The following is a 19,340-nucleotide window of genomic DNA, read 5'->3' as shown; positions in this document are numbered from 1 at the left end:
AATCATGCCCAATCCTGCTTAGCTTTTGAATTGACAATATCTGCCAAGTGTTGTCTACCTCCTGAAGCAACAGGAGGCTTGGAAAGAGCTACTATTGGAAGAGAAATAATCACTTCAATGATGCACTCCTTTTAAAAATAGAACTTTGTCAATTTCATTTTCAGTGTCCAATAGAAAGAATTCATTAACCATTTTTTTATCCCAAATTTTGTTTTTACTCTGTGGTTCCTTAACTCCTCACAGCTTTCAGATAGCTATCCAACTTCAGTGAATAATGGAATTGAGCAAGTATATTAAGTAAGAAAGATTTTGGAAAAGAAAAATGCTCTTCTAATGGCTTTATGGAACAGACCTGAACTTCTAGATCAATATTTCCTAATCTTGGCATATCAGTGGCAACATTGGAGTGAAACATTAACCTTAAAAAACTAGTATAAACAGAAACTACAATACAGGTGGCCCTCAACCTATAACCATTATTTAGTGACATTTCAAAGTTAAAATGGGATTGACAACTATTGAAAATGACAGTTTTTCAGACTTGCAACTGTTTATACCTGTTTACAACTGTTGCAGATCCCAGAGAAGGGTAAGATACATAGCTATTATTTATTTATTTATTTGATTTGTCAATAACTTACAAGATAATAGATATAAGTATAAACATGAGTAAGAATACAGGAAATAGGTATGAATAAATGGGGACAATAGGACAGGGACGGTAGGCAAGATGGTGCACTTATGCACACCCTTTACAGACCTCTTAGGAATGGGGTGAGGTCAATAGTGGATAGTTTGAGGTTAAAGGAGTGGGGATTAGAGGATGTAACAACAGAGTCAGGTAGTGCATTCCAGGCACTGACCACTGTGTTGCTGAAGTCATACTTTCTGCAATCCAGTTTGAAGCAGTTTACATTGAGTTTGCATCTGTTGTGTGCTCTTGTATCATTGTGGTTGAAGCTGAAGTAGTCATTGACTGCTATTTCCAGAGGCATTACATTAGAAATGCATTACTGCTAGTATGGACCAAAATCAAAGAGCAACACTACCTGAAAGTGCCAGCATGGTTATTTATAATGGAGGTGTGGATATATCCTAATGTTATAAATATGGATAAAATCATAAGATATAAGGGCATACTAAAGGAAAGGGGAGAACTAAAAACAAAACAAGAACTAAAAAGATTAGGGATTGACCTATCATGATGACCACAATTACAGATACAATCCAGATATGAAAAAGATAGGAAGGAGCATGGGCTAATGAACCAAATGAGCTAGATCAGATTCTAATGGGAACAGATGAAACATTAATTAAGAGGATGTACAATTATTTATTAGCTATTTAATTGGAAGAACAAGTAAAAGAAACTATGATAATATGGGCTAAAAATTTTGGCTATGCAATAGATTTGGACAGGTGGCAGAAATTATGAAATAGAAATTATAAGCTTACAACGTCAACAGTGTATAAAGAGAATCTCTATAAAATGTTTTATAGATGGCACCTACAAGAATAGTGAATATGTATAAAAATAAATCTGTTAAATGTTAGAAATGTAAATACCAGGTTCATTTTATCATTTGTGGTGGACGTGTCCCAAAGCAAAAAAATATTGGAATAAAATTCACATATGGCTGGAAACTATGACAAAACAACACATAGGCTTGAAACCTGAAACATTCCTGTTGGGCGTGCTACCAGGATTGTATGCTCACAATACTGGAAAAATGAAGAAACCGCTACAGATTATAATATAATCAAAATGATTCTGGAATGTGCAGAAATTGATAGATTAACTCTAAAAATTAAAGAAAAAGAAGATTCGGAATATTTTATAACATGGGAACTTTTCTATAAATGGTTAGTTGATAGATACAGAGGTTAGATGAGTGGATTTGTATGAAATATGGACTACATGAGAAAGAAAAACTGCATAGTAAATTTCTGATGGCTATATAATTGATGTCAATATGGAATATAGTATACTTTTTAATAATTTAATAATAATAAATTATTACTAAACAATTTAATAATAATCATAATAATGATTGATATTATCTTATATATGTTTGTATGTACATGATTATAATGATTATAATGATGTTTATATTTTAACACTTTGGATACCTTGAAAACACACTGTTCAATATAGAAATTGAATTTTTGATACAAAACAATAAAAATATTTACAAACAGGACAACTGTTGCAGATCCCCATGGTCATGTAATCAAAATTCAGATGCTTGGCAACAGTCTATTTAAGATGATTGTAATGTCCTAGAATCATGTGATCTTTTATGACTTTACAACAAATAAAGTTGTTGAGGAAGCCATTCATTTAACAACCGTGTTACTAACTTAACAACTGCAGTGATTTACTTACAGTAACTGTGGCAGGAAAGGTCTAAAATGGGTCAAAACTCACTTAACAATTGCCTTGCTTAGCAACAAGAAATTTTGGGCTCTCTTGTGGTTGTAAGTTGAGGACTAGGTGTACATCCTTTGGGATGGAAACAGTAAAATCAAGAGAGGCAGAGTATATTAGTCCTGGGTTATAAACATGGGTCTGCCGCTGTTGCTGCTTTTTCAAACGTGGTAAAAACCCCTGTTTTGAAATTGGTCTGACATTTTCCCCAAAAGATGCTAGTTCTATGTATCTAAAAAGAATCACCTGTGCAATGCACTTTCTCCAGGCACTAGGCAGGCAGAAGTCATTGCAAAAACTAAATGTCTGATCCCTCCTGAAGTTCCTGAAGCTAAAGCCAAAATGTCTGAGAAAACCATATCCCAACAATCAGAGCAAGGAAGAGGTATTGCATATGATAGCATCCTCAAGTGGGCAGTGGCTGAGAAGATCCCAGGCAATTATCTTCTCATTTTCTCTCTTTTAAAAAAAATAAATTTTATTAAGTTTCCAAATGTTAAAAAACATAAAACAAAACTTTATACATTATTATCAACATCAAGACAACTTTTGCATTTCCTCACATTTTTCAGTATATGTATATGCATCTTGCTCTTACTATAAATCAATATCTTTTATCCTTACATCTCAATCTTCTCCATGGTATATTTGCATATTTACATATTCCCTCATTCTTTTCCTAATTGCCATTTTATTTTCTTTTTATTTCTAAACCACTCATCCCAGGCATCCCAGTCCCTATAATAAATTGAATCTTCTCTGCCTTTTATTTTCATCAGCCTGTCCATCTCTATACAATCTATTATTTTTTTAATAACCATGCCTTCCAGTAGAACCCTTTTTTCCTTCCAGAGTTGTGCGTACGAACCCTTGCAGCTGTTAATATATGTAACATAATATATCTGTCTGTTTTATTGCATTTTTGTGTTATTATACCTAATAAAAAAGTTTCCTGATTAAATTCAATTTTCTGATTCGTGATTTCTTCTATCCATTGTCTAATTGTATTCCAATATTTTTTCACTTCCTGGCATGTCCACCAGGTATGAAAATAAGCGCCTTTTTCTTTTCCACATTTCCAACAATTTGGGTCTGAGTTAAACATTTTTGCCAATCTAGCTGGAGGAAGGTGCCATCTGTACGCTGTGGATGTGATTAGTTTGTAATTTGATCCTCACATTCTCTCCCAATTTTCCAGGTCTATATTATGGCCAACATTTTTCGCCCATACCACCATCGTCTCTTTGACCACCTCCTCTTCCATTTTAAAATCTAGTAGAAAGTTATATATTCTTGAAATCATTTTCTTTTCCATTTCTTGTAGAATTTTATCTAATTGATGCTTTTCCATGCAGAAACCAAATTGTTCTTTGTCCTTCTGATATCTCGCCTGGATTTGCATGTATGGCCACCAATCTATCTTTATATTTTGTTGCTGTAATTCTTGTCTCGTTTTTAATCTTCCTTGTGTGTCTAATATGTCTTTGTAACTCCTCTTTTTTCCCAGATCCATTGTGTTTGGGTATATTTGTGCTTCCATAGTTGACAACCAGTTCGATATTTTAGTATAATGGTTCTTTTTAATCTTGTTCCATGTCTGAATTAATGAATCTCTAATCATGTGTCTCTGAAAATATGCATACTGTTTACAGTTCCCATCCCATAGGAAACTATGCCACCCACTCTGCAAGTCGTGACCCTCTATTGACAATACTCTTCTATTTTCCAGGTTGATCCAATCTTTAATCCATACCATATCCTCAGCCTGATAATACATTTCCCAGTCAGGGAGTCCAAAGCCTTTCTCTTTTGTCCTGTAACAATTTCATTTTTATCCTAGCTTTTTCCCCATCCCAAACCAATTTACTTATTATTCGATCTAATTCTCTAAAAAAAGGTTTTATCCAATCTTATTGGTACAGTATGAAAAAGATTTAGTATTTTTGGTAGGGTAGACATTTTAATTGTTGCAATTTTCCCCAGTAGTGTAGGCTGTAGGCTGTAATTTCCTCCACGTTTCCAATTGTTTTTTGATTTGTATTATTAATTTGTCATAGTTATCTTTTTTGATTGAAGAGCATCTTGCTGTTAACCAAATGCCTAAATATTTTACCTTTTTCACACTTTGCATTCTCTTTTTTTTTTGCTTATCTTTTAAATTTTTAGTCAATAATTTTGTTTTGTTTTTATTAATTTTAAAACCTGCAAGCTTGTCAAATTCCTCTATTTCCTTTATTAATTTTACTCCCATATCCTCTGGATCGTCCAGAAAAAATATTATATCATCGGCAAATGCCTGTACCTTATAATGCTTCTTTTTTATTAAAGCCCCTTTGATTTCTACATTTTTCCTAACATTTTCCAATAAGTTTTCTAGGGTAAGAATAAAGAGAAGGGGTGACAGTGGGCATCCCTGCCTTACTCCCTTGTTAATCTTAAATGTTTCCATTCTGTCAGCATTCATTATTACACTGGCTGTCTGTGTCTTATAAATTGTCAAAATCAATTTAATAAATTTATTGCCAAATTGCATGCTTTTTAATTGTTGTATTATGAACTGCCAATTAACATTGTCAAATGCCTTTTGCGCATCGAGGAAGACCATTGCCAATTGTTTTCCTGGGTTTGCTTCATAATATTCTATTATATTCAATACCATTCTCATATTATTTTTAATTTGTCTACTCGGTAAGAATCCATTTTGGTCACTATGAATGATCTGATTAAGGGTTTTTTTCAATCTTTCTGCCATTATGGACATAAATATTTTATAATCAACATTTAAAAGGGATATGGGCCTGTAATTTTGAATTAATTGATGGTCCAAATCTTCTTTTGGGATCAATGTTATGTATGTCTCCCCCCATGACTTAGGTAATTTTGCTGTCATCAGTACCTCATTATAGAGTTCTAATAATTGCATTTCTAATTTTTCTTGGAGCGTGTTATATAGTTCCCCAGGGAGACCATCCGGTCCCGGTGTCTTATTGTTTTTCTGTTTCAGGATTGCCTATTGCAGTTCTCTTAATGTTATTTCCCTGTTTATCTCTTCTTTATCCTCTTCCGGGATCACAGGTAGCCCTTTTCCTTCTAAGTAATGTTGGATATTTCCCTCTGGTATGTCTTCCCTACTATATAGTTCCTCAAAAAAACTTTTAACAATATGTTTTTTCTTTTCAGTTTGATGTTGTGGCATACCATCAGCATCCTTCAATTGTTGGATTGCTTTTTTTTCTTTTTCTTTCTTAAGTCTATAGGCTATCCACCTTCCCGGCTTATTCGCATGTTCAAAATAATTCTGTTTTATCTTTTTCATGTCCTGTAACCATTTATCTTGTGCTAACACGTTCACTTTATGTCTAATCATTATTCTCTCTGTATTTGCTGTCTTATTATGTGGTGTTTTTTTCTAGTGTTTTTTTCTAACTCCTTAGGAGTTTCTAGTAATTTAGATTGTTCTCCTTTTTTTCCCCTTATATCTATGTGTATTATTTGAAATTGCTAGGCCCCTAATATATGCTTTAGTTGTGTCCCATAGGTTTGGAATTGATGTTTGTTGTTTTTTGTTTTCCTTCAGAAAGAACGCCAATTCTTTTTCCATCATCTTAACACATTCTTTTTCTTTTAGGATCTCCTTGTTTAGCATCCATCTTCTGTTTTTTTCAACCCTTTCCAAATTATTTTAATGGGATTATGGTCTGCCCATGTGTTAGATTCAATTTCTATTTCTTTTATATTATGTTCCATTTCTCCATTTGTCCATAACATATCCAATCTTGACCATGATGTGCATGGTGCTGAATAGTAAGTATACTGTTTTTTGTCTGGATTTCTTTCTCTCCATATGTCTTTTAATCCTAATTCTTTCGCCATTTGATAAAATACTTTTGGTAATGTTTTCCTTTTCCTTTTTTCCCCTAGGTATTCATTATTGTACTCTTTTCCTAAATTTGCTATTGCATTGAAGTCACCTAGCAAGCATATGTTCTCATATTCTTGTTCTACTAATTTTCTGTATAGTTTGGTATAAAAATTTTCTTGTTTCTCGTTCAGCACATATATCACTGTCAATAACATTTTCTTATAATTTATATAAACTTCTAACTTCTACCCTCCTTGTCTGCATATACCTGTTTTGCTTGTAAATGTTTCCTAATATATATTGCTATCCCCCTCTTTTTTTGATGGGCAAGAGATACGCATAAATCTCCTAACTTTGGTGCTTCTAATAGTTTACTTTGATGTTTCTGGATATGTGGTTCTTGAGGGCATATAATATCTAAGTTCAATTTCTGTAGTTTAGTTATCGTTTTTTCCCCTCTTAATTTGTGAATTTAAATCGTTGATGTTAATGCATATCAATTTGATTTCTTCCGCCATCTTACTCTGTAGTTGTTTCTTGTTGAAGCTTATTTGCTCTTGTTTGGTGTCTCGTTCTTACGCCTTCTCTTTTCACTTCTTCCTGCTCTCTTTCCTCTTGTTCTCTTTCTCTTTCCTCCACCCAATCTTCTTCTTGGCTCCTACTTTCCACTTCCTCTTTGCTGTTCTGGTCTTCCCTGATACCACACACAGTTCAAAGAATTTCCTTGCTTTTTCTATACTGTCTATTTTAAATTTTTTATCCTGTCATGATATTAACATTCCCTCTGGGATAAGCCATTTGAACAGGATGTTATTCTTATTCAGTTGGGTGGCCAGGAATCTGTATTTCTTTCTATGTTCCCTTATTCTTGGAATTTGTTTCAACGTTACAATTTCTGTTCCCTTGAATATCAGCAGTTCGTCTCTTGTCACTTTGTATATCTCATCTCTCAGTTGTTTCTTTGAGAATCAATAAATGAACCTCTCTTGGAAGTCTAAAACATCTTGTATAGGTATATATTGGTATATATTCTATATACCTTGTCAATTTCCCTTCTAATCGCTTGGCCCTCTTTTTGTAATGCTTCTGCTATGAGATCTGCCATTAATTTGGGCAAGTCCTCCCCTTTTCTTCTGTTACATTCTGAAATCTGAGGAAGAAATCAACCTTTTCCATGTCCAAATATGCAATTGCTCTTCTAATTTCTTGTTCTCTCCTATTAATTTCTGTTTCTATTGATTCTACTTGTGTTCGTCAATACAGAAGCCTGACGATGGCAGATGAGATTCTGCCAAAACCTTGCTACAACTTTAAAAGCACAACTATAACAACGTGGGAAAATACCCAAACAAAGCTGAATACCATATATATATATATATATATATATATATATATATATATATATATATATATATATATATATATATATATATATATATATATATATTTTCTGAGGTTCTCATGGGTATTTGTATGTGGATCTTTGGTTGTTCGGGTTTTCTCCGCGTAAGATTCGAAGTATCTAGGCAACGTTTCGATGAAATATATATATACCATGTTTCTCCAACAATACAGCCTCCACCAATAGGAAGGCCCAGCATGATTTCTAGGCATGAGGTGAAATTAAGCCCCACCCCCAAAATTTAGGTCTATTTAAACCATGCATTTCCCCACCATTTCTCACATCATTCGTTAGAACTACACAAGGTGAAGAGAAATGGGAAGGGAAGCGGGGGAGAAAACTTGCCTTTAGGAGCTCCATGCAGGTAGCCTAGGCTAGAATACCCTGATCTACTACCGATAGAACATCAGCCGATAGAAGCACCCCAAAGGCAGAGTGACCAGCTACTTCTATCAGCCAGTAGAAGCGGCGGCCGACTCTGCCTTTGGGAAGCTTCCATCGGCCGATAGAAATGGCCTCGTGTGTGGAGCTCGTATTAGTTGTCTTTGAATCTACCAGCGGGGCAGGAGAGAAAGCACACGCGTATCTGTGTCTGGATGAAAATTGTGAGATTGCGACAGAGGGAATGTGAGAAAACGCCTTAGCCCAAATGTATTCTTGTTTTGCTTTCTTGCCCATTCTCTGATCAATCTCTCCAGGGCAGCTTTTAGCCTAAAATCGCCCAGGTCTCCCTCAGCTAAAAGAGAGGGGAGGTCTCCAAAAACCATCCAGAACCTCCATCATTTGAGAGGACCAAACTCATTGCTTCTCAAAGTTAGACCCACAACTTTTTCAAAAGTTCTTCTGAACGCCTCCGACGTCCGATGAAATCAAGAAATGTCTTGTGATTGAATTCAATAAAAAAAAAAAAAGAACCTGCACCTCGTCGCCAAGTCCCTGGTTTTATGGCTCCTCTCTCATCCCGAATTATGCTGAAATAAGGGATTCCGAGGCTGGCGTTGGTTAATTGATTAATGACGGGCGCTCTTTCAGGTGCTCAGAGAGAGAGAGAGAGAAAAGGAGGCGTCACTGAAGTTATCAGACTCCCCCACACTGTTAGCAATGCCACCGGTAAGCTGTGGCAGGATTGCCTCGGATCATGTGCTGAGTGCCTTCGCCGTTCAGCTCCCCCCACAACGACTCAAGGTTCATACTAAAATTAGGCTTTTCCAACCAGCCCCTGCAAATATTCGGCCCTCACCAGAGCAATAGAAAGGACAGTTTAGCTTCTCTCCTGCCCTTCTTCGCTCCAGCTCCCTCCCGCCCTCCTGTGCCACGGCGGTGACCCTTTCACACTCACCCCGCTTCCCCGCCACATTCCTATGAGGACCGCTCCCGCGTCTCCTTTCAGGAGTCTTCCCAATCTCCCTTCTAAGGTTAGCCAAGCTCTGCTGCCTCCTCTTCCCTCCCTGTCACCCCCCCTGCTCCCCAAACCAGTGGCGGCAGCAGGTAAAGGGAGGTCGGCTGCCCTGGGACTTTGGCAGGGTGCCCGGAAAAGGTCTGGCCTGGGGAGGGGAGGGCAGCAGTGGGAACCCCGCAGATGCTGAGACCTTTCCTTGCCAGAAGGGGACCCAGTGACCCGGTGCAGGGACGAGGGCTAGTAGGGGTGGTGTTTGTGTTTGTGTGTATGCATGAGAGAGAGAGAGAGAGAGAAACTCAGCTTGCTTCCCTTCTGCTATGAAAAGTTTGCAGCCGCTCTCCCATGCGCACTTCCCTCGCCATGAAGCCGTTTCTATTGGCCGATGGAAGCGGCTGGTGACTCTGCCTTTTGGAAGCTTCCATTGGCTGATAGAAACAGCCTCGAGGAGAGTGTGCATGGGGCGCTCCTCTCAGGAGCACCCTGTGGGCAGCCACACCTCACCCCAAAGCGGCTGGTGACTCTGCCTTTGGGAAGCTTCCATTGGCTGATAGAAACAGCTTCATGGTGAGGTAAGTGCGCGTGGGTGCTTGCTCTGAGGCTGCTTCTACCGGCCGATAGAAGTGGTTGGTAACTCTACCTTTGGGGAACTTCCAGTGGCAGCCTCATGGAGCGGTGAGTGCGCATGGGGCACTCTAGGTGGAGGTGTGCGTGGGGAAAGAAATTAAGTCACCCCGAAAAGACATCCTAGCCGTTTTTCATCCTAGCCGTTTTTTCGGAGCTCAAAAAAAAAAAAAAAAAGAAAAGACCTGGCCTTATTTTATGAGAAACATGGTATATATATATATATATATATATATATATATATATATATATATATATATATATATATCTTTAGATTTTTTTTCAATATACACTTTTGAATTTAATACTTAGAAATTATTCAGCTTTCTTCTTCTTTTCCCTTTCTTCTGCACACCGTCACATGACTTTCCTCATTTCCTGTTTCCTAGTCCTCTTTAACTACTTAGTCACTTTTACTCTCAAATTGCACAGTCACAGCTTTCTATAAAAATGGTTCCACTCCCCGTTCAACTACAGTTCTCCATTAAAGTTCCAATTGTTCTCTCTAATGTCTCTTTTCTGCTCTACCAGTAATCAGTCCAAATTGTAGAAATTTATGTTTTTATTCACAGAGTCTTGATCTTTTCTTCTGTGGTACTCTCTCTCAGCTGTTAAACTGTTGTTTCCTCCTCTCCCTTTCGCTCCGCTTTCCCCGCCAATTAGCCACTGTATTCACTGTATTCCCTTTGTCAAAGTCTTTCACAGGGCTCTCTCACCTCTCAAAAACTGTCCCAGTCTGCTGTTCTCCTTCTAATGTCTTGCGTTGATCCACTTTCCTTCTTCCTGATTGCAGCTGGCTGTCACAGCTTCATACCGACCATAGATGCCGGGTTTCTTTTGCACCGGATTCAAAGGGCTTCCCCTCGTTGCAATGGGAGGTTGCTTTCCTTCCCTCTGCTCCTAGGCTTCCCCTTCTAACTTGTGGGTCTCTCCAAGCTTTACAATGCCTCTGAGAGCTTCCAAGAATGAAAATTCGGATACAGGATTGTAGAGATCGCTCTCCTGATCCGCTCAGCTGTGATCTCACCACCGGAAGTCCTATCTTCTCATTTTCTCATTGACATCACAGAATGTTGTACGTGTCTTATTTTGAGAGAACAAGAAAAAATGAGTTCAAAATGGAATAGCAAAGAACTAATATAAGCTGAATCTGCTGTGGGTTAGAGATGCGATGGAGACTGAGTCACAAGGTTAGCGGAGCATCTTTGTACCCAGATTAGCAAGGTAGGATAAATCTTTCACCAGCAAGCATCCAGAACCAGAGCAGCTTAAATAATTGCTACAATCTCTGGTGGGACAACTGTGATTAAATTAGTAATTTGCTGAAGCCCATTTAAAGCAGTGGTCACCTACTGGTGGGCCGCGGCCCACTGGTGGGCCTTGAGAAAATTTTGGTGGGCCGCAGAGAAATCTCACCCCCAGAGCACCCCCACAAAGCAATTAATCCAGGCTGTGCAGAAACACAAGGCTGCGCTGCCCACATGGCCTGCGGGAACCCTCCCCACCCACTCACTCCTTACCCAGTAAACTTGCCTGCTAAATTGCTATTTTTCTAACCATCATTTGTTCTGCTGGGCTGGAAGATTTAGATTAGCTAGGAAGCAGGAAATGGTTGGATTTCTTGCTTTTTAGCTAGTCTTTAGATCTTCGGCTCAGCACAAACCTCCCTTAGGACCGAAGGTTTGCTTGCAAGTAAATTCAGTGCAGACTCACCGCAAGCAAATTTGAGAGACTGAGCTAGCTGATGGCAGATAGATAGATCACTGAATGATTCTGTGAGCAACTCAATCTGCCTGCTTTGCCTGATTTTGGGTAAAAGATGCTCCTTTTTATAAAAAATTCAATATGTGTGAATTCAATGCATGAATTCAATATGCATGAATTCAATATGCATGGTGTGTTGTGAGTTAATTTTGTGAGTTTGCTTGCAAGCAAATTTTATGTAACAGACTGAGCTAGCCAATGGCAGATAGATAGATCTCTGAATTAATCTGCGATTCTGTCAGCAACTCAATCTGCCTGCTTTGCCTGATTTGGGGTAAAAGTTGCTCTTTTTATTAAAAAAAATCAATATTTATATAAACATTTATAATATTTACATACAAGCCATGCCCAGCCAGTCACATGACCACTAAACCACACCCACAAATTAGGCCATGCCCACAGAACCGGTTAGTGGTCCCTGGGATCTAAAATTATGAGTTTGGTGGTCCCTGAGGTCCAAAAGGTTGGTGACCCCTGATTTAAAGGAACTTGGTGAATCTTGGCTAAAACATAGATGCAATTTATAACATATATCTCTCTTATGAAACTCTACAATCTTGTACAAGAAGAATGGGAATCCTTTGATGGCCAAGACCAAACTTGAATATTTTAAATCAATGTTTTTTCAAGCTTGGCACTTTCAAGCTGTGTGGGTTTCAAAACCCAGAATTCCCCAGTGAACATGTTGGCTGGAGAATTCTGGAATTGAAGTCCACATATCTTAAAATTGTCAAGTTTGAAAACCACTGTTTTAAACAGTTCAGGAATACATGCGTCGGGCCAGTTAAAAACTAACTATATCCATTGGTTTCAACAATTGGGGTCAAAGACAACCTTGGAGAGCCTAGATTGTCCAACAATATTTATAATTGTCTTCACTAATCTGGTGCTTTCTCTATCAGTGCTTGTAAGGTAAAGTCCCTGACCATTTGGGACAAAAACTTTTGTGAGTAATATAGCATACTTGATATTTGTGAAGCACCAAAATGGTGAATAACAGAATAATAGAAGAGTTGGGAGGGACCTTGGAAGTATTTCAGTCCAATCCCCTGCACAAGCAGAAGATCTATTCTGGACAAATGGCTGTCCAGTATCTTCTTAAAAACTTCCAGTGATGGAGCACCATGACTTTTGAAGGCAAGTCATTCCACTGGTTGTCAGAAGGATGACACAATAGGCTAGGGAAGAAATTTAATTACAGGTATTCTTGACTTATGACTGGTATCTTTACAACTATTCAGAGTTACAAAGTTGAATTATGGAAGATGTTAGTTGAGCACTAAGGGTTAGAAGTGTGGGCAGGCCATAATTTTTCCATCCCTGGAATAATACAATCTATTATACCAATCTGTTCAATCTGTGTTTTTTTTTTAAGAATTAGACATTGCCAAAATGCAATCATTTCCCTGCTGAAATTTGGTGGCTAGCCTTAACCTGTTAGGAATCCTTGTAAAATACAAGTTCTTCCTCTACATACCATTTATATTGCTATAGTTGTACTGTACACATTTTGCTTTTTTATAAATGGCAATATGTTTATTCAGAGGAAAACACTTAAGGCAAAGCAGAAGTGGGAAGTGGGTGACATTTTTATTCCTTAGATATTGAGACTATGATGTGTTCAGAAATGTTCAATACCATAAACTTCTTTGCACCCTGCCTTCTTTATCTCATCTGCTAACCTCCCACCCTGTCCAAATCAAGTTCTTTGGCTTTTTTCCAACAAATTGAAGAATACGAGGCCTCAAGGTATTGGGTGGGGTCTCTAACTCACATTCCTGCTGATTAGATTCTCTCATTTCCCCACCCCTGCCCATACCTGCTAAAGTAAAGCCTCCAGAATTCCTGGCCTGGATTCTATCAGCTCACCTGGAGCAAAATTTATGTTTTTTTTCCAGACTCATTTTGTAATGCTTGTGGATGATCTTTGCCAGTTTTGCTCCTTTCAAACATTCATTTTTTAAAAAATAATTGCATAGCAGTGACAAATCCAGCATCTGAACTTTTTCTGGCATGACAATTCCCCCCCACCCTTTGAATATCTGCCTATTTTGCTGCTTTAGAGGCATAAAAAACTTCCAGGGGAGCAAAATAAATAAACAAACTAGATTTGTTTACAAACAGCTTCTCCCCCCACCCCCTGCATTTGGCAGACAGAATGAATCACAAAAACAACCAATTGTATTTAGTCTAACATGTAAATTTAAAGCATATTGCTGGGTTATGTTTCAGGTTCATTAAATCCAGCAAATTGGATTGAGTAAACCAGGCCCACATAAACTGTGAGTTAATGTATCAAGCAAACCTTTTTTTTAAACGGAGGATACTAGGTTAAAATGAATTATAAATCAATGTTCTCCTGGTATTCAATCTTTCCTTTAAAAGGAATTCATTAAGTAAACTGATTCACTTAGCTGAGTCACAATATAGTATGTTTGTGTGTTTAGTTTTACTTTTTCAACCTCTGTTCCATCTGTTTTAAAGGGGGTACAAATGCCCCTAACTTTCTTGGAAGCAGGTAAGTTTAAAGATGGAATTGTCTGGTTCCTATGGTTTTAATATCTTGTGATATATAGCAAAATAACAGGTACAGCTTATTATTTATTTCTATGCCTGCAAAACATGGATCAGTTAAATTCTGGGTGTGTGCTTAGAGTTTCTGTGTTTAATTAACGTTTAAAGTTCTTTTCTTTCAAAGTCATTAGAACAGTTTAGCTCACTAAACTTGCCTATTCGTTCTCCATCTCATCCAGTTATCCATACATAACCCCTCCCATCACCATTATCCCTGGAAGATATTTCCATATGAAAATGGGTGTTCCATCCTCATTCTATTAAAAACAGAAGTCTTCCTACATTTTTTTCTGGAACATAGAAAAACCTTCCTTCTTTTGTATTTTTTTTCTTGATTCCTATCATGATTTTGCAATTGAGTAAACATTTTCCTTTAGTTTCAATGAAAAGGGACCTGTGGACTGCTCTCTAAGATATTGTTTTCTCTTACCTAGTAATTAATGACTTATGGAATCTCTGCTGTTCAATATATTTTAGCGTTTGGAGCTGCCCAGGAGGAAGAAAGAAGGAAAAATATTAGAATTCAGCCTAGGCTGTTGATTTGATTGGATGCCTAGTCAAGTATTGGATGAGATAAAGATGAGTTGTGTAGAACCAGTTTGAAAGCCTTGCATTTTCTGGTGGGGTTTTATCCAACTACTAATAAAATCTATCCCTGTTTAATTCTAATGACTTCCAGAAATTTCAACTATCTCTTTTAGAGCATAGTAATTTGCCAAAATAAACAAAAGTAAAACAAAACATGAAGACCATGAAAATCTTAATTATGGTGGTGTGATATTGGAGGGACTCAGGGAGGCACCTGCAAAAAATGGCCCTGGAGATCAAGATACGAGGCTTGCAGGTTGAAGGCTGCCTATTTCACTGCTAGTCCCTAATCAATCATGTGAATTTAGCTGTTACAATCCTTTCCTCACACAGAAGGAGTTCTAATCTTCTGCTTATTTAAAAGCCTCGAGAGGAGAGCTTCGTTAGAGCGTTTTTTCTTTTGCAGCAAAAACAACAACCAGATTGTGTCTAAAGAATATGGTATTGTAATTTACAAATTTAGCCAGTCTGTGCTCCAATCTAAATAGGAGATTACCAGAGTGGTGCTAATTACCTTTAGCTTGGCTAGTTCTGGGAAGTGAGCTTTGAGAGACTGTTGTGCATTTAGCATTGCAACTAATTTAGATTTGAGCAACGAACTGAATTGAGAAGGAGCAAGCTGTTGTTTTATTTTGTATTAGTATACCTTCTTGCATTACTGTGTGGCTTTTCTGGAATGTTCACCTGGCTTTAATCCGCTTTCTTGCCTTTGCTTTCCATTTCACATTCTATAGAATTGCTGTGATGTGATCACTGACATCTGTCTATTTTAGTCTTCATCATATTATTTAAAACAGGAGTGGCTGGGGAATCTTGAGGGTTGAAGTCCATAGGAATTAAAGTTGCCAAAGTTGGGCAACCTGATTTAAAAGTGCAATATTTGACCTTTGTTTTTATGCTTTGAATACGATTAAAGGCAGCTCACAACAAGAGATGGATTTTTTTTCTGTCAATGAGGAAGGAAGCAACTGGAGAACCATCAATCAATTTATTTTCTACACATCAAACTAGATATTCAAGGTAGTCCAGATCAGAAAACAAGAATAAAAACACCTTTATTGTAAGATTGCAATAGCAGAACCTTGGAATCCAAAAGTATTTCCCCCCTTCCCTGCCTTTAAGTCCTAGAACCCTAGGGAAGGTCAGTTCTGAAACACGTTTTCCCTCCCATTTTTACTTTGGACTCATTCTCTTATCAGACTAATGCCTAGGCTGCGGCTTTTCCTCCTGTCTCTCCAGATTATTCTTGTAGCTCATTACAGGTATGCATGTGTTCCCCATTATTTTGGTATTATTCAGCAGCACCCTCCAAAAATATGTTAGACTTCGTCAACCATTAGACACCCTGGGTCAAACTTTCCTTTATTACCCAAAACCACTTATCAGAAAACCATTTTTATCTAATGTAGATTAAACACTAAGTAAATTAAAATGTCCCTATTATGATTGGTTTGTGTGTCATTACCCAAAGAAAAACCACTTTTACTCAATTTGGGATAATTTACCCAGGTTTGGAGAGCAATGCTCCTAGAGGGAATTTGGAAATTTAGGAGCAACTAGGAACAAACATATTCCAGTTATTCCTTGACATATGACCACAATAAATAAACTTGGGAACAAGCTTTTTATGGCATGCTTTGTCTTCAATAACTTGATTCAGTAATTTATTTGAATATTCAAGTTAGCAGTTTGAAAGTACTATTTAAACTGATCAAGTTTTGACAGGAGGAGAACAAATGATATCTGACTATTTGATGCTGTTGATACAACTATAGCCTTTTCTGGATAGTGTAGTCACAATTATAGATTCATGCCATAGTAAGTTAGGTTGAAGAATTCTGAAAATGGAGAGCAACTATCTTGAAGTTACCTCTCGGTAGCTGGAGCCTGAATAGCAGGCTAAGTAAAAGCACAGAACATTAGGTTTCATTTTGTCTAGAAATACAAATCACAGATCTAAATCACATGTCATACAAAGCCATATGACTAGGATAATTCAACAAATTAAGCTAAACTGATGATGATAGTTAGCAAAATCAGCAAACCATAGTTAATTCTTCATGCAATGTAGTCAGAGTTGTTTGACTTATTGTATGCACATCCACATAAGTTCTTTACAACAGTTCCAATCCTGCACAGTCTCACAAAGTTGGCAGAATCTGGGCACCAAATCAATTTATTACTGGCATCCCTGTGGTTATTTCAAGTCACTGCAAATATAGTATTTTCCTTTGAAGTGCTGCAGCTCTGTAAAACTTCTGTTTAGTTGTTTCCCTGTGGTGGGAACTCCAGTCTTATCTAGTGATGTTTGCTGTTTTTAAATTTCATGTAGCCATGAGTACGAAAAGTCTGTGAGTACTATTACCTTCACACTAGTTTTTGGGCTTTTTTTTAGCATTCTGCATGAGTCTGAAAATATTTGAGCTTTGTAATGAATAGCATAGAGGGGTTAGTGTGAAACCTGAAACCTTTATTTAGAATAATGTTTGTAGTATGCACTGCAACTCCAGAATTTATTTGAATTTATTATTTGTTGTTGATAGATAATGATTACATGGCACCAAATCATTGTAGATTCCACATATTTTTTCTTCATGATTTTGTTAATGAATGGAGACAAAGAAGAAAGACTGTGACTTCCCTCCCCCTATTGGCTTGATAAAACTTTTATTAAAAAAAAACTGGATCAAATACCTCTAGTTGCTAGTTTTCAACTAGCTTTCTTCCTCCTTACATCTTAAATATATCCCTATTTTAGCCTTGAATTTTTAAAGCATGGGAAACATAATTGAAAACTACATTGGCATTCTTTCTATTTGAACTCTTAACTATTTTTTTCCACAGAGTCGTTTCTAATTTTTACAAAATGTTTTTCAATATTCCCAGTTAGCCTGCTGACTAGGATATGTAGTAATCACATTTTCCCTGACCATTTCAGATTTTCACGTGTTTGAACAATTGTCACTTTTGAACTACAACTCCCAACAGCCTTTGCAGTGCAGAAGGTTGTACTAGCCAATCCGGGTGAGGTTCTTTCTAAGGTACAAAGATGGCGGATTCCAGGAGGTAAAGGCTGTGCTTTTCCTTTATATGTGAATGGGAGCTGGTAAGTCTAATATAGGATGTTCGTCCTTCTCTTTTCGGTATCATAAATGAGCCTGTAGTGTTCTCTCGCTGGTTAGTTTGTACGCTTTAGTCCATCACGTTTCCTGTCCCAAAACCGGTAACAGAAACTAAGGGTTCGTAATGTATTTCAGTCAGCTATTTTATTAATTTGTTTTCGGAGATGGCCCATCTGCTTGAAATTTAAGATCGTAGTGTTATCCAGGGCATCCGTAAAAGTGAAGTTTTTAGTGATATGCATGATTACTTGGCAATAAGTACCCTAAATTACTTCAAAGGCACGTTTTTAAAATTACCATTTAAAATGACCGTGGTTATCACTCATACTTGAAGTGAGTGTGTTTAAGAACCTAACGATGCCCTTTCGATTCAAATCAAGGTCTATCGGAATATAAATTATTTGTGTTTCGACACAAATGCAGATTGCACACCAGCAGGCATATGAAAAATTTGAGGAGCTTTTAGCACCTTATTAGAGATAATGTTAAAATTCAAGAAGTGTGAAAGAATGTAATATTTGTAACTAAATAAAAGTGTGAGGATCTTAATTTGCTTGCTTGTTAATAAGTGAGCAAAATATACTTTTTATGATCCTAATGTAATGGATCCTAAAATGCTAGGATCCATTATATTAGGATCATAAAAAGTATATTTTGCTCACTTATTTTCCATTTTTATACAAATAAAGATTGCATTCCTATAATACTTAAGTAGTATAAGATCTATTGTTATGATGTTCTAAGCTGAAGAGTATAAACAAGCATATACATCTACTACTGTGTATTATTCTACTCTATGCATAGCTTTTTAACAAACCTACACCTCTCTACATTGTTCAATGTGGAAATAGCTACTGTTTCGGATTGGGTCTTGTAGCTAAGTGTTTTTTGAAGGCTGCAAACCTCAACTTTGGCAACTCAAAAGGGCAGATGTTTTGATAACATGGTAAGTCACAGTGCATGATTAAAAAGCTGTATAATGTTATATATAACCACAAACAAATTTGCTTAGTGATATGAAAAACATGATTTTTGACTGGTTTTTACACTTAGGATCTCAGCAGCATCCCCATGGTCATGTGATCAAAATTTGGGAGCTTGGCAAGTGACATTCATTTTTGACAGTTGCACTGTCCCTGGGTCATATGATCACAATTTGTAATCTTCCCAGCTATCTTCTGACAAGCAATGTCAATGGGGAAGAAAGATTCACTCAAGGACCGCATGATTCGTTTAACAACTGCAGCAATTTGCTTAAAAACAGCAAAAAGGTTGTAGAATGACATAAATCTCACTTAACAGCTGCCTTGTTTGCAACACATATGTTGGGCTCAATTGGGTTCGTAAGTAGAGGATTACCTTTATTTTAAATATACTCTGTTTAAAATACAGGCAGTCCTCCACATGACATTTTTTAATAAGTGTCCTTGTTTCTCCTCAGAGCAATGTGTGAAATGACTCTTTGTTCTATTTTGTGATCTGATGTATTAATATTTTTTCTTCCCACTTTCTATTTGAGAATTGCTTACTGAATATTCTGGCCATATGTATTCTAATGTAGGCAAAAAGTCATGGGAGTT

General features: G+C 37.1%; 1 protein-coding gene across 7 annotated transcripts in view; it reads left to right on the top strand.

Moving 5' to 3' along the window:
- Positions 1-430: 430 nt before the first annotated feature.
- The window catches only part of MED24 (mediator complex subunit 24), a 99,254-nt gene continuing 80,344 nt past the window's right edge, over positions 431-19,340 (top strand). For 3 of the 7 annotated variants that reach the window (XM_087917839.1, XM_087917838.1, XM_087917836.1), the window contains exon 1: positions 447-589. In XM_087917839.1, coding sequence (XP_087773965.1) covers positions 503-589 — 87 coding nt within the window. In that variant the 5' untranslated portion in view covers positions 447-502. Of the gene's footprint in view, positions 590-17,625; positions 17,745-19,340 lie in introns of those variants that run through there. The other 4 variants (XM_026717518.2, XM_026717517.2, XM_026717515.2 and 1 more) reach the window with 2 other exon arrangements.

Source organism: Pseudonaja textilis, chromosome Z (genome assembly GCF_049901715.1).
Source record: "Pseudonaja textilis isolate UNSWEBS1 chromosome Z, rPseTex1.2, whole genome shotgun sequence".
Lineage (NCBI taxonomy): Eukaryota > Metazoa > Chordata > Lepidosauria > Squamata > Elapidae > Pseudonaja > Pseudonaja textilis.
Note: the sequence above shows the minus strand (reverse complement) of the source record. Positions and strands in the feature narration are given on the sequence as shown.